The 16,213-nt window shown below is 38.9% G+C and overlaps 1 protein-coding gene across 1 annotated transcript in view; it reads left to right on the forward strand.

Annotated features, from left to right (window-relative positions):
* Nucleotides 1-15,150, forward strand: part of itga7 (integrin, alpha 7) — a 39,887-nt gene extending 24,737 nt beyond the window's left edge. Inside the window, exons 9-26 of the mRNA XM_016480128.1 lie at nucleotides 3,572-3,699; nucleotides 3,826-3,921; nucleotides 4,122-4,183; nucleotides 4,274-4,443; nucleotides 4,613-4,762; nucleotides 5,554-5,669; nucleotides 5,895-6,078; nucleotides 6,179-6,253; nucleotides 6,335-6,414; nucleotides 6,518-6,595; nucleotides 6,799-6,901; nucleotides 9,436-9,642; nucleotides 9,723-9,839; nucleotides 9,943-10,056; nucleotides 11,642-11,740; nucleotides 11,807-11,932; nucleotides 12,853-13,013; nucleotides 15,073-15,150. Coding sequence (XP_016335614.1) covers nucleotides 3,572-3,699; nucleotides 3,826-3,921; nucleotides 4,122-4,183; nucleotides 4,274-4,443; nucleotides 4,613-4,762; nucleotides 5,554-5,669; nucleotides 5,895-6,078; nucleotides 6,179-6,253; nucleotides 6,335-6,414; nucleotides 6,518-6,595; nucleotides 6,799-6,901; nucleotides 9,436-9,642; nucleotides 9,723-9,839; nucleotides 9,943-10,056; nucleotides 11,642-11,740; nucleotides 11,807-11,932; nucleotides 12,853-12,969 — 2,022 coding nt within the window. The 3' untranslated portion in view covers nucleotides 12,970-13,013; nucleotides 15,073-15,150. The remainder of the gene's footprint in view (nucleotides 1-3,571; nucleotides 3,700-3,825; nucleotides 3,922-4,121; nucleotides 4,184-4,273; nucleotides 4,444-4,612; nucleotides 4,763-5,553; nucleotides 5,670-5,894; nucleotides 6,079-6,178; nucleotides 6,254-6,334; nucleotides 6,415-6,517; nucleotides 6,596-6,798; nucleotides 6,902-9,435; nucleotides 9,643-9,722; nucleotides 9,840-9,942; nucleotides 10,057-11,641; nucleotides 11,741-11,806; nucleotides 11,933-12,852; nucleotides 13,014-15,072) is intronic.
* The last annotated feature ends 1,063 nt before the right edge of the window (nucleotides 15,151-16,213 follow it).

The following is a 16,213-nucleotide window of genomic DNA, read 5'->3' on the forward strand; positions in this document are numbered from 1 at the left end:
GCTGCGGCGCCCGGGGAGCGGTTGGGGGTTCGGTGCCTTGCTCAAGGGCACCTCAGTCGTGGTATTGATTGAATTTAATGTAAATTTATAACACTATATTTTGTGTTTTTGTGCCTTGGCATTAAATTGCATTAAACTAGTTTTAGTATTTCTAATAGCCGAAGGAGTGACAGCAAATTTGACATCTTTCTTCTGAGCAGTGTAATCAATCTCTCAATATTTTTTTCCTCTTTTGGACAGTCATAGAAATGCTATCATGGATTTTTTTCCCCCCGCTTTGCTACTGGGGCAAATAATAATGCAAAAAACATATTTGTTGTAGTTTCCATGTCTCTCAATATTTTTTTCCTCTTTTGGACAGTCATAGAAATGCTATCATGGATTTTTTCCCCCCGCTTTGCTACTGGGGCAAATAATAATGCAAAAAACATATTTGTTGTAGTTTCCATTCAGCACTATAGAAGTTTACCTGACTATGACAACTTCCGCTTCAGAGAAGCCCGAAAATGTGAAAAGGGTTCATTGTTTGTAATTTGATATGCCATCTTAACACTGATATGTGGCACAACAGCCAAAAATGTCAGTCTGCTTGTGCACATACACCAGAAATAGAAAAAAGTCATTCGCTCACAGACAGATACAACAGCCAATCCTAGTTGAATGTACGGTGGCCGAGAGAGCTCAACGTGCTGCAAATAGAAAAAAAACACCTGCAAATTAAGAAAACAACTTCATCAATTTGACAATACATGCGCTGCAAATGCTCACAACACAACCAAACAAAGAAACTGGCTGAAAATAAAATTCTTTATTTGGTTGTGTTGTGAGCATTTGCAGCACCTGCTGTCAAACTGATGAAGATGTTTTCTTGATTTGCTGGTGCTTTTTCTATTTGCATGCGTTTTCTGAAGTTGCAGCACGTTGAGCTCTCTTGGCCACCGTGTGAATGACCTAAATTTATAAATCCTAAATTTACTTCAGACCGATTGCAATGTGGAACACTGTGGGTTAGTGATAGGCTTATGTTCAGTGGTAAAAACCTGCAATATATTGACTTATAAAGGCACTTTTTGAATTCAAATATTTAATCGTGCTACAATAATGCCTTTGAATGACCTTTAAATACTTAATCACAACATTTAATTAATTCGATTACAATTTTGGAATAATATACATACAACACCTTTTATAAGCAAAAGATCATTTTACAAAATATGTGACCCTGGGGCACAAAAGCAGTCATAAGTCACACGGGTATATTTGTAGCAATAGCAAACAATACATTGTATGGGTATGTAGTATATTTTTCTTTTATGCCAAAAATCATTAGGATATTAAGTAAAGATCATGTTCCATGAAGATATTTTGTATATATATTTGATATTTTCATACCATAAATATATCAAAACTTAATTTTTGATTAGTAATATTCATTGCTAAGAACTTCATTTGAACAACTTTAAAGGTGATTTTCTCAATATTTAGATGTTTTTGCACCCTCAGATTCCAGATTTTCAAATAGTTGTGTCTCAGCCAAATATTGTCCTAATGTTGAAACATTTGTAGCGACAAGATGTGCTGATAAATCCACAAATGCGTGGATCAAGCCAATCAGATAACAGCCACACTTCGCTGACCAATTGTTGACCAATTTTTCGCTATAGCCAATCACGTTTTGCTTTACATTCAAGGTGGGAGCAGATTCATTTATTCGCACCCCTGTAAGGAACTGCTATCTATGGACACTTCGTACAACTGAGCTGAAGAGCTGTTTGTGTGGCTAAAAAAATCCTGTTTGACTTCTTAATATTTCCATCAGGATCAGTGAATGAGGATGAACTCAGGATTATAGACAACTTATGATCATTCACAGATCCTGATGATTAGTAACACCCTTGCGATGTGTTCAAATATAAATCATTATAATCAGCGATACTGTCTACACTGGACAAGGCGCGACATGATGAAGTGCAAATGATTCACACTTTTGCTTTAATGCATCCAGGTGCAGCTGTAAACATGACACAATGGCTTATTTTGCCTTTTAAAGCACAATTGTGGTGACAAAAATAGGGCATATTGACACATATAATATCAAATATGGGCCCAAATGACCACATGGGCACAGTGATAAAAAAAAATCTTTTTTTTGGATGCTGTAACATAAATGTTACTATTAAAACTAGTAAGTCTGATTTATATTAAATATTGTTTGTGTGATCAAGTGTTTTAACCAATGAATATAATTTAGCCGATATGTATTTATATTCAACACACATGCAACACATTTAAAAAGAACCTGTATGTATATATTTCTTCTCTACAAACAATGGCAATCATTTTGTAATACTTTTAATCAATATTTAAAAATATTTATAGATTTATAGATCGCTAGATCCACATAGATGAGGTTGAATCCAGTTATTTATTAGTCAGTTACTTATTAACACTTTTCGTTCCATCTCGAATAACATGCTTTCTCAAATGTGTTTTTATCCAGTATAGAACTGTTCCCATAACAGAGATAAAGTGCTGTTCTCTGGCATTTCAAAAGCATGTAAAATATAATACTGTGACTTGGCTTGAAACACAGTCTAATGGTCTAACGAACTCCAGTTTTTTTTACGCTAGCCCGTTTTTATGGCCCTTTGTTACGACCTGCTTGAAGCCGCAACATAAAATAGGAATCAAACAACAACATGCTTTCTTTAATTTATACAAATTGTTTTATTGAATTAAACTAATGCAACAACAGTCAGTAATGATAATAAACACAAGTCTATGGATAATAAAAAATAACAAATATAACCACAACAAAAACTACATGATATAAGAAATACAAAAGAAGCAAAATGTGAAAGAGTCAGCAAGGTCTTAGATACTGAGCAAGAGCCACTCCTGAGGGAAACTATCCCACAGAGTGTGCCTATCCCATTTAACACACAACACTCCTATATACTCTAATTATCAATTAACATGGGGGAAGACCAATCAAAAGACTCAGGGTCGCCACACCCTTATATTTGCTGAGCCAATGCAGATGAATGAAGGTTATAGCAAGAACATGCTACGATTGGTCAGCGAAATGTGGCTGTTATCTGACTGGCTTGAGTAGACGGTGGGTGGAGTCCATGCATTTGTGGCTTTGTCAGCACGTCTTTTCACTAGAAATGTTTCAAAATCCACAAATGTTTGCAGCGATACACAAATGCACAGAAAGCCATTCACAAATGTACAGGACATGATCCACAAATACATGCATAAGATATTTGTGATTGTTTTGTGATTGTTAATTTAATTCATGTTTGTGAAATTCTAAGATTAATTTGGTGATCCCACTCTATTTATTTGTTAATATGTTTATTTTTGTTAATATTTATACATGTATTTTTTTAATCATAATCTATTAATTTGGAATAATGCAACAAAAATATCTCCATATCTGTGCGCTATGCTGAAAATATTTTTGATTTCTTTTTCACACAAGAAATAAGGACAACTTAATTGCTGTACTGAAGTAATGACATTCAGCCAGAAGTGCCATCACAGCATTTTGAATTTATTTGTCAAGGTTCTGGATGGGCTTAATGCAGGAGTCAAGCGGCTGGGCTATTCCATATCTGGAGGACTAGATGTTGATGGGAATTTTTATCCAGATCTAGCTATTGGCTCTCTCAGCGATCAGGTTGTACTTTATAGGTGAGATATGAACTGCCTGTATATGTGTTTGACACGAGCTGTGAATTGAAAGCATGTGTCCCGTAACAAAGATGTCAACTGAATGTTTCAAGATCTTTTGTGACTCTTTGATCGTTTGTCCATTAGGTCACGTCCAGTGGTCCACGTGATCCGAGACATTTCCGTTGAGCCTCAGTATATTGATCTGACACAGCACAGCTGCCAGGGCCAAGATGGTGTTTGGTCAGAAGTTACTTTTTATTGATTGCACTATATATTTGTTTTTCTTAAGGCTATGCAATTAGATGAGTACTGAACAATACCTGTAATTATGTTACTACATAGGTCTTATTGTGTCTTCACATCGTGTCTATGACATCTTGTTTGGAAACTTTATTACATGTTTTAACAGCACTTGTAACACGCGTGTTGTCTTTATCTAGTGTGGATGTGAAGGCCTGCTACACGTACACTGCTTATCCAGACTCCTACTCACCACATATCAGTAAGATAAACCACATCTACCATCACAACATACAGCATAAGTGCAGACATACACATATGTTTGAATGTTTGTGTTGCTCTCCCACATCAGCACTTGGTGTACATTTTGAGGCAGACATAGAGCGCAGGAAGTTGAGTCTTCCTCACAGAGTTCACTTCCTGGGCCGCAGTTTATCAGAGCCGGAGTACGTTCATTCGGTGGAAGTGGAGCTACATGGACAAAAACATCCTGACTGCCAAACAGTGACTTTTGTTGTACAGGTAGAACATTCATTCATTCATTCATTCATTCATTCATTCGTTCATTCATGCATTCATTCATTCATTCATGCAGTGATGTCAGATCACAAGTGGTCACAGAAGATGCATTTGAGATGCATGTTAATATTAGGTGAAATGGGAAGGGACTCTTCTGTTCTCCTTTCACTAGGAAAACATTCAGGACAAGCTGCGGCCCGTCTCTCTGGCTATCACACACACTATACGGAGAAGCAGGCATCACCACCAAATGGGACATAAACACCATAACCAGCTGAGCCCTGTACTAAGCCTCAGTCCCTCAAACACACTCTACTCTGAGGTAAAACACATGTCGTTTCTGTGCTCTCCTTTTTGAATTTGGTTGTGATTGGTCAACCGCTGCATTCCGTGTTCGGATGTTTGTGTATAATGACTAGATTACGATTATGGCTGTTGTGACAAATTATGAGCTTTATATTTAGATCTAGTGCCTTTGGATGAATGGTTTCTACTTGCACACAGTCTCAGTGAGACTAACAATGCATTCCACACGTGTCATGTTTTACTTCTGCTCCACTTTTACCTTACATGTTCACTGGTGCTCAACACACACACTTAGTATTATTAGTATTCCCATTATATTTGTGTGGACATCAGTGAGCTCAATCTGAAGTGCAGCAAGCAACAGTCATTACGGGTTTTGTGGTATTGTCATACTGTATCCTGGTATAGGCTACATGATGAATATGAAGTGGTCCACACAAAGTATTTTATAGTATCCAATAATTTCATAATCTACACTAATGATTGAGATTCCAGTTACCATTTTTGCAATAGTCATGTGACCTTCATTCTTCACATAATAAAAGTATTTTCACACAATGTTGCATTGCATATTGCAATATTACCCTCAAAATTGATATTGCATGCCCGTGTATTAATTGGTAAGTACTGTAGTCAGATATCCACTTCATGTTTATTTTGTGAAAAGGACTAGCTCTCTGTACATTATATTTTATGTAACATTCATGGAATGGTAATTCCAGTATCCCATCAGGAACTCAAAAACAGTATCACAACAGTAAAAATGAATGTGCAATGCTTAGTGCAAGCTTTCTGTCTACGTCTCAGGTCAATTTTGTCAGAGAAGGGTGTGGTGAGGATAAAATATGCCAGAGCAACCTTCAACTCTCCTATCAGTTTGGCACAAAAGCACCCATTTCAAATGCCTTTATTCCTCTGCCACGGTAAGTGCTTATACACATATGTTCTGTCTCAGTCACTGCATGCTTAGAGTGTGAGCAGACCACGTCTACAGACAGTGCTGACATGCTTTGCTTCATGCACATTCAGAGTCTTAATCTGACTCTGACACCTCACATATTTCCATACAAGGGTTTAGTATTAATAACTCTACTCATCAGTCAGGAGGCCTTCATTATTTTAATTACTCCCACATGCTTTGCGTTTAGAGACGAGTCTGATGTGCCAGTGTTCTCTCTGTCGGATCAGAGGTCAGTAGTGCTGGAGGTCACGGTGACTAACATGCCATCTGACCCGGAAAACCCACAGGAAGATGGAGATGATGCCCATGCCACCCAGCTACTGGTGTCTCTGCCCAACACGCTCTCGTACTCTGGACTCATGGGGCAGCAGGTCTATTTGTGTCTCAGTGACAGCCAACAGTCTTTCTTTTCTCAATCATATTTCTCATTGTTTCCTAATCCTGACTGCGTTGTGTGTTCTTGTCTTGAAGGTATTGTGTGAAGTTAATCAGAACGGCTCTCAGGCGCTGTGTGAACTGGGCAATCCGCTGAAAAGAGAAGCGACGGTATAGTAACGGTCGCACGTGCACACTTACACTATTCTGACCTTCAAGAAACTGAGTCTGACTATTAATTCTTTATGTCAGGTCAAATTTTATCTTGTTCTGAGCACTTCTGGGATCACTATAGAAACAACGTCACTGTCCGTTCATCTTGCACTGTCTACGTGAGTTCAGCCTTTTCAGTTCTGTCTTCTGCCAAAACAAAATTTGTGAGCAAAACAAAACCACACAAATGATGTGAAAATAATATGTGTAAATCACGCACAGGATAAGTGAGCAGCCTGCTTTGGCCCCCGTCACGGCGTATGCGCGAATGGTGATCGAGCTTCCTCTGGTGCTTAGCGGGTAGCTGTTCACTTCCTGTCTCTGATTTGTGATGTTTACACATGGTTTCTGAAATAACAGCTTGTTTTCTCATGACTGCTGCTCTCACTACAGTTCATTTAAAAATTGTCTGTAAATAGATCTATTAATTCATTTTGAATATCTCATTAAATGTTCTTTAAATGTGTCGTCTGGGGTTTATGAGTTGTCTTGGTCTCCTGCAGACTGGCTCGCCCCCATCAGCTGTTCTTCAGCGGAGCAGTGAGGGGAGAGAGCGGTATGACAGCACTGCAGGACATTGGCAGCGCAGTGGACTACGAATTCATTGTAAGTTCATGTATGCAGAAGAATATTGTATTGCTCAGAAGATCCTGCATCACATCTCAAGTGCTGCACTACAGATTTTCTTTCTTTGTTAAATTCCTTGTTCAGTCATTCTGACATGAAATTAGCCAATATGGTGGAGCTCATAATCCTAATTTGGTGGTTTTTACCAACTCTTTTTAGCAGTACTCCAGTTACTCCAGCAACCTACATGCTGTGAACTGTCTGCCGAGTTTCATAAAGAAGGTGAAATGAAAAAAAGAAAGGTTCTAATGTGTCTTGCTGAACAGTGCAAAACGTAACAAGTAACATTTCACGAGTTCGCCTGCCCATCCAGTCCTGATGGTTAATGGTAAATGAACTTGGCTTGCTGTCCTTAATGGAGGCTCGATCCTGAGGCTCAGCTTGAGCGCCGAGTTCAACCCCCCATTGCCGTACTACCTAGAGGGAGAAAAACAGAAATAGAGGAGGAGATGGGGAGGTGTAGGGATGCCAGAAGAATTGCCGCTGGGACGGTGCAATGAGAGCTGCTTATATAGGCTCGTAATGATGATTGACAGGACTGAATGATTAGGCTCCTCCCGAACCTACGTTTGGAACTTCATTTCGTGCAAATACAACTGATCTGATCAGAGGTGGACAAAGTACACAACACTATTACTTGAAAGTACAGATACTGCTGTTCAAATATTGCTCCATTACAAGTGAAAGTTGTAAAGACAGATTTTTACTTAAGTAAAAGTACAGAAGTACTTGCTTTTAAAAGTACTTAATTACCAAAAAGTACCAAAAGTACATTTCATTTCTTATGTCAACACACTGTTTTATTATTGTTGTATGTAATACTTGCAATGCCTTATGCCTCTGAAGCAACGTACAATACATTATATACCTACTGAATACACTGACTATGTCTTTGTAATGAAGAGCTTTTCACATCTATGTATAGACATTCATCCACATTTGAACTGACTGGACAGTGAAATTGCTGTAAATACAGACTGATAAGAGAAAAAAAACCTGCTTTAAAACCCAGCAACACAACTGTAGCTGTATTACTGTACAACTGCAACACTGCTTTAACAAAAAAAAAAGCAAGATTTATTTGACATTATCATTCTCACTGTTCTGACATCATACACAGAATGGTCTGTGCAGTGCTGCTTCAAGTCAAACAGCCATTGTGTTTTGTTAGATGCAAAACATTTCTTCTGTGGCTTTATAGGTAATATTTTCGTCTGCACAATTTTGCGCAATCAGACAAAATTGTGTCTAACATATACCACAATATTAACTTCTTATTAAATTGTTGTAAACAAATATCACATTTGCAAGTGGTCAGTGTTCAAAAAATGCTGGGAAATCCCTTCACGTTGTTACGGGGCAAGTGAGACGTGCGGATCCATCTGCAAAGCTTTTATTTAAAAGGGGTGGTCATAAAACAGGCAAGGTTCTGACAATGGCAAACAGGTATATTGAGGGCAAGACAAAAGAGTAATCCAAGTCAGGGCTTGACAAGAGGGGAAATCCAATAACACGAGCAATAATCAAGGCAAGGTGCAAACACAGTCCAAAACAGAAAGGCAAAGGGTTGATCCAAAATAAACAGGCAAGAATCAGGTAACATGGGAAAGCAGGCAAGACAGGACTATGACTAGGAACTAAGAAACTAGGACAGAAAACTGGCTCCATAATGTGCTACCACTAGGAGAGCGATATACACAAACAATACTCTGCGATTAGAGAAGGATTTCAGTGGTTGTTATATAGTGTGTGTGTGATTGGCTGCAGGTGAGTCCAATCAGTGCAATGGAGCATGGGAAATGTAGTCCAGGGTGATGTGCAACAGTTTGTGTGGTGTGAGAGTCAATGTAATCAGAAGGCGGCCTCTGGTGGCGAGCAGATGAAAGATCACAGGATTCATGACACACGTTGCGCTACAACAGCGATTGCTGAAAAGAGAAAAGTACAAAAAAAAAAGTCTTAGAGAAGAAAAACGTTTTAGAGAAGAAAAAGAATCTCCCACTGACTTTCAAAGCTGCTACGTAGTAACGACTTTCTACTTTGAGGACCTTGATAGAAATGTAGTGGAGTGAAAAGTACAATATTTATCATTCAAATGTAGTGAAGTTAAAGTCATAAGTTTCCTGAAAAATAATACTCAAGTGAAGTGCAGATACTCAAAAAGTGTATTTCCACAGAATTAAAGAATTGATTCAGAATCATTGACGAAAGACCAGGAGAGTCAGATAATAATTTTTTCCCCCTCCCACTTTGCTGTCCCCATAACTGTCCAGTCCAGATCCATTTACATGCTTAAATTATTCATCTCTGGCAAGTGGGGGTTTAAACTCAGCACAATGTTGAAATCTCTTCTGAAACGGGAGATAAGTGTGAGATTGCTGGATGTTGTCTCTCTGAGATTTGAGCAGAAGTCTCCTTTTGCTCTCCTGTTCATTTACCGTCTGTCTAGTAGAAATGGAAGGAACCGGATAGAAATAAGAATTTGCAATGATTATTGTCTTGTGTGATAACAGGTGTCTAATACTGGGCAGTCTCTCCAAACTTTTGGCTCGGCCTCTCTGAACATCCTGTGGCCGTACGAGCTGATCAATAGGAAGTGGCTGTTGTATCCGAGTGCTCTGCAGGTGGACGGCCAGCCTCACACTCACTGTGAACCCCAGTCAGCGCTCAACCCTCTGCGCCTGGCCCTCGACCAGCCGCCGCAGACAGAAAACCTTAAGGTACACACAAGCACCCATCAAATGAAGCCGCTGGTCATTGATCAATGCAAGTACTGAGTGAGACGTTTATCTGTGAACAGGGCAGCAGAAAGGTGCGCTCGCATCTGGAGACCAAAGAAGACCTTATTCCCAAAAGCCCAGTAGGAAAAATCACTCCAGCTGTTTCTGCATCTGAGAGAAGGAAGTCTCTCACACTGGTGAGTGCGAACCAGGACAGTAGACAAAATTAGAAATTATTTTCTGCCGTATATTATTTTATAATCTGGGGTTGTGGGTGATGGATCTGTTGGTGTGTTTCAGGATTGTTTACTAGGCTCTGCACGCTGTCTGCTCTTCCAGTGTCCTCTACTCTCATTCTCCGGCTCGATCCATTTCAGGATCCGAGCGCACATGTGGAACAGCACTTTCATTGAGGTGAATGATTGTTTTGAATATTAACACAGTGGGGCTAATACAGAAAGGAGTTAATATTTACTGTACATTATAAAAATTATTTCAAAAGATGGAAACACATTTACACTTAACTTCAGACAAGAAAACAGTGCCAAAGCAATCACCATAAACACATATAGCACAAGCCCACAGCCAGTGAAATGTTATCCATAAATGTGCACAGTGTTTGTCCGGTTCATATATACGTATGTCATGCACAACGGATTGCAGTGCTTCAGTGTGAAGCGAGGTGAGTTTTTAACGCAAGTAACATCACAACTCTTAGAGAGAGTAGCAGCAGTCCTGCATTTTCTCCGTTTGCAGACAATATACTGTACCATGGAATGATGAGCACCCAGATTTTTAACTGTGCGTTACAGAGATGGTTGTGATGGTGTAGGTGTTGGTAAACCCCTGGTCTCAGCCTCAGAGCAGCCACAGTCCGTTTACTGATCATCCAGTGCACAAAACTGGAGAACTCCGATCAGATTACCTGATTGATGTACATAACAATAAAATAATCCCTGGATTTGCATGTTTGAAAGATACTCAGACTTTTTGATCAAGACACTTAGTAACGAGTAAACAAAATGTCCTTGTGCAGAAATGAGTATTCTAGTAATATTCTAATTAGCGTTTCTTAGTTTTAAATGGACAGAAATTCCAATGACATGATTTGCACTAAAATGTTCTCCTGGTCTGCTGTGCCATTGTTTGCACATTTTCTTCCATGCTGGTCTGTTACTGTAATATGATTGCATTCAGATACAGTCACCTCAAGCAGTTTATTAATGAAATTTATATCATAAAAGACACCGATTTTCAATATTAATTGCACTACCATTCAAAAGTTCGGGGTCAATACAATATTTCTTAAGAAATAATACTTTTATTAATTAAGGATGCATTAAATGATCAAGTGACAGTAAAGACATTTATAATGCTACAAAAGATTCTATTTAAGATAAATGATGTTCTTTTGAACTTTCTATTCATCAAAGAATACTGAAAAATAAACTGTTTCATCTTTCTGCAAAAATGATTTGCGGAAAGATATGAAGCAGCGCAACTGCTTGCTTGATAATAATCAGAAATGCAAATCAGCAAATCAGGATTTCTGAAGGATCATGCGACACTGAAGCCTGGAGTAATGATGCTGAAAATGCAGCTTTCATGGGAATAAATAACATTTTAACATATATTCACATATATAGCAGCTATTTTAAACTGTAATAATATTTCACAATATTACTGCCTTCATTGTATTTTTGAACAAATAATATGTTAAGGACTGCATTATGTTCTGCAACATCTAGACAGACCAGGGACTTATGTGAGGATCCTGTTTGTGGACTTCACCTCGGCCTTTAACACCATCATCCCAAACCTCCTCTTGCTGCAATGTTGATGAAGCTTTAATACAAAGTTATTCTAATCGAATCTAATCAGTGTAATGGTTAATCGAATATTCCGGCGTATTTGTGGGTTGTTTTATCGGCTCATCCAATTCGACTGCAGAAGCAGAACTCTCAGTACAGTGTTCACTTTTTCACTTTCTGTCCATTAGGAGTTTCCATCTGTCAGTGCTGTGGAGCTGCTCGTCAGAGCCAATATCACCATAAAATCCAACATTAGACACCTGGTGCTGAAGGACGCTGCTACACAGGTCAGATAACACATTCTCACATCTGAGCATGTTCATGGTAGCGTATTAATTTTTGTGTGTGTGCAGGTGTCAGTGATGATTTACCCAGAGCACGGGCTCTCAGACCAGCACAGCATCCCATGGTGGATCATTCTCATTGCTGTCCTGGCTGGAATTATTGTTCTCGCGCTGCTCGTGTGTTTACTGTGGAAGGTAAGTGTGCACCTGCACCCACTCAACAAGCATCTTTATTGCAGACGAAGTGAATCCATGATATTACCACACAACCTGCACCCATGACTTTGGTGATTTCTCACTTGTTTGACTACTGTCCTGGTGAATGTCCAAAAGAATATAATTTGGCTTGATGACATGATCAAGCTGCTGTCTGATTAATCAGTGGAGTGGCGGTTTAGTAATTACTGGTTGCCAGTCATGTACTTTTATGGACACAGTCTAGCAACTTACTTTTGGATTCTCCTCCTAAAAAAAAAAAACACTCCATGTTTTATGACCTTTTTTTCCAATTTATCTGTATATAGTAAAGCAGCTTTGCAGCAAACAGAGCTGCTATGGCTCACTCTTTAAGATGTTTAAGAAAGAAGGAACTGAGACAACTGCAGTGGTCAGATGAAACATCTTTCACTTTATGAAACATTGGACTCAAAAGTCAGTCTGCTGTCATTTAAAGGCATGAAAACGAACCCTAAAAATGAACATAGTAAAAATGTACTCACCCTCATGTTGTTCCCAAACTCTTTTCCATCCAAAGGAAATGATTGGGGGGAAGTGCTGTAAATGACTGAAAACAGCACAAATGTTTCATAAAAGCAGCCCATACAACTAGCTATACGATAGGAGGCAAGCACAGTTCATTCACTCATAAAAGATGACAGAATTCTTATTCGTGGATGTACTTGATGAAGTGCACCTATGTAAAAGTGGTCGTTGTGCATATGTGACGAAATTGATTCCCTTTTCCTACTATGCATTCTATTGTCTTGTAACGTTTATCATAATATTTCCTCAGTTCTAATTATTTAACCACCCATTGCTAGTTCCTCCTGTTTTCTTCTGTCTGTACATACATTTGTTTGCATATTTCTGCTATATATTCCCGTCTGGTGGAGCAGTGTGGTTTTTTCAAGCGCACGGAGAGGCAGCCTCAGTATGAAACCGAGTATTACCGTGCTCAACTGCAGCTGCAGCCATCTGATGTGGAGAGGAAGCAGGCCACTGAACTTCACTAAGAGCCTCATCCAGCCTGATCTTCCTCCAGCACATCCGTCATGTGGTACAGCTCCGTTCTGCAGTGGAGTGTGCTGCTGTGCTGTGGCTTTCCAAACTATAAGTGTCATGGCATGTTAACCAGTATTTGAATAATAATAGGCATGACGAACAACTTAACATCCATGATGTAATACAGGGCTGCCCAACCCTGTTCCTGGAGAGTTACCTTCCTGCAGAGTTCAGCTCAAACCCTGATCAAACACAACTGAACCAACTAATTAGGATCTGAAGGAGTACTTGATAATTACAGACAGGTTTGTTTAATCAGGGTTGGAACTGAACTCTGTAGGAAGGTAGATCTCCAGGAACAGGATGCACCCCTGCTCTATAACAACAGGGGTGCCCAACCTTGTCCTGATCAAACACAACTGAACCAACTAATTAGGATCTGAAGGAGTACTTGATAATTACAGACAGCTGTGTTTGATCAGGGCTGGAACTGAACTCTGCAGGAAGGTAGATCTCCAGGACCAGGGTTGGGCAGCCCTGATCTAATACGAGTCGCTGTCATTGAAGCGCCATTGAGACAAGACTCAAGGGCCATGCCTTCTTAATTTGCTAAACCGCTAAGGAATCTCTCCCTAGGAAACAGACTTAGCATGCACATTTACAGAATTACAAGCCACTTGATTTGAGATTTATATTTGTAAATAACTTTTGATGGCAGTGGTATCAGTGACGCAAGGCAGAACAAGCAATTAATTTCCTGTAACAATAGATAGTAATTGAGCAAATTAAAGAACACGGATCATTTCCATAATTAGCATAGAGTCACAAACAAGTAGAGCCTGTGATAATCAAGTGCAGGTGACATTAAATAATGATGCGCATACCAATAAATTGACAAGCACATACCTTAGTGAATCACCTTGCATTATTTATTCTAAATGAATACATCTGAAAGTGAAACTCTAACAAATGCATATGCAATAAGGTCAGCCACAAAAATAACTCTCTCCACTCCACTAATTTTTCACTGTAAGGGTGTTACATACTCCTACTCAACATATAAACATCATTAAAGGGATAGTTCACCCAAAAATTCTGTCATTAATTACTCGCCCTCATGTCGTTCCAAACCCGTAAGACCTTCGTTCATCTTCGGAACACAAATTAAGATATTTTTGATGAATTCTGAGAGCTCTCTGACCCTCCCATAGACAGCAAGGATCCTAACATGATCGAGGCTCAGAAACGTAGCAAGGACATCGTTAAAATAATCCATGTGGCATCAGTGGTTCAACCGCAATTTTATGAAGCTACGAGAATACTTTTTGTGCGCAAAGAAAACAAAAATAACGACTTTAATCAACATTTCGTCTCCTCCGCATCACCCTGTAGCGCCATTTTGGAGAATATCACATACGTAAACAAAGTATGCTGTTCTGTGTCAGCTGCACCATACTTGGATATGTTGTTTACGCTTTGATCTGAACGTAAACAACGTATCCGAGTACATACGTTGTTAGAGAAATCTCTGAATTCATCAAAAATATTTTTATTTGTGTTCCGAAGATGAACAAAGGTCTTACAGGTTTGGAACGACATGAGGGCGAGTAATTAATGACAGAATCTTCATTTCTGGGTGAACTATCCCTTTAAGAAACATTATAGCCTTCTTAAAAAAACATGAAAGCCTGCAGATCATTGAAGATCAAGGATGACGGAAATCTGCTTTGTATTCAGTGCAATACTACACCCTGACTGACTAAAAGTTTGATAAAAGGATGGGCAAAATATTAGATGTGAGTAAGAGTTGTTAGACTCTTAGCTTAGCTTGTGTATGAAGGGCATCAAAAGAAGATCTGATAAGCAGCGGTTGTCGAGCACTAACTTTATCACTCTAAAAAAATAACAGTTAAAAAAGAGTTTGAAGCTGAAATAGACCAAGCATGGTTTAAATTAATGTCTTGCCACACCTGCCAATGGAGTACATTGTTATTATGACAATGGAATGGAAGTTTAAACCTTAGAATAACAGGTAAAATCTCTCACATGATTTTAACCTGGTTATTAAACAAACAAAATAAAAAATGTATCTCATTGTGCTCTCTCTTTTACAGTGTGGTTTCTTCCAAAGGGTTCGGTATAAAGATAAAGTGCCCCAGTATAAGGCTGTGAAGATCCTGCGGCAAGAGACACAGTTTCAGGACAAGACTTTTATTTTGCACAAAAAACAATGGGCTACCCACTGGAGTGATGGGACAATCTAATCTAATATGCATCCTTTTGTCCTCAGCAACATGTACGCTAACCAGAGAATGCAGTGGACTCGCACTGACCTTAAACATACACAGCAACAGATTTTTATTCAGCATTTTATAAGTTGCATTTTTCATTGCTCTGCAGATTGAAAGAAACTTTCAGAAGGACAGCTGGATCTAGCTGGAGATAGACCGTATATAAATGGAAATATATGTACCTAGTATTAAAACCACTGTTTAATGTTGAATTCAGTGTAATAATGGTGTTTGTGAACTCATAAAACAGCTGTGGTTCTGTGTCATCTACAATGCAGTGTCTTTAGAACTTTGAAACATTTGAATACTGAAACATATTTTAAGGGTTTTTATGTCATACGAGGAACATGATAAAGTTTTCAATTCGCAATAAACTTAGCATGCATCATCCAAAGACCCTCATGATAAAAAGCTATTACGTTAAGTCAATTTGATTTGTTTAGCATTTTTCATCATTCCAAAGCAGATTTACAGAAAGTCATACTGTTTTATCTATAATGCCTTAAGCCCAATCCTTCAGCTGTCATGCTGGTGTCATGCAGCAGCTGGCGGTATGCTGGTGGGGTTTGCCAACTACTATTAAAAGAAAAAGACGCTCAAATAAACCCCAAAAAATAAGAAATGTGCACGTGTGACACACGAGAACCTGCGAGGTCTGTTCTAGCGCGTCACACATGTGTGAGCTTCTGTGTTCAGTGTATTTGATGCACACTTTTCTAACGATCTCTTACTTTTATCTGCCGACAAGTTGTCTGAGACGTCGTTATAACGTGCTGCTATGGGTTGCAGCTTCGGATTTGACTGACAGACTGGTGTTCTGACACTGCAAGCTTCCATGTTGAAATTATTCTACTTACTGTACATATAAAATACAAGATGTTTACTGTATATCAGCAGTCCCATATTCACAATTGTGACCACACACATTCTGTTTACAATGTCTACCATTGTGACATGTTTCCAT

Source organism: Sinocyclocheilus anshuiensis, unplaced genomic scaffold (genome assembly GCF_001515605.1).
Source record: "Sinocyclocheilus anshuiensis isolate Anshui unplaced genomic scaffold, SAMN03320099.WGS_v1.1 scaffold169, whole genome shotgun sequence".
Taxonomy (NCBI): Eukaryota; Metazoa; Chordata; class Actinopteri; order Cypriniformes; family Cyprinidae; genus Sinocyclocheilus; species Sinocyclocheilus anshuiensis.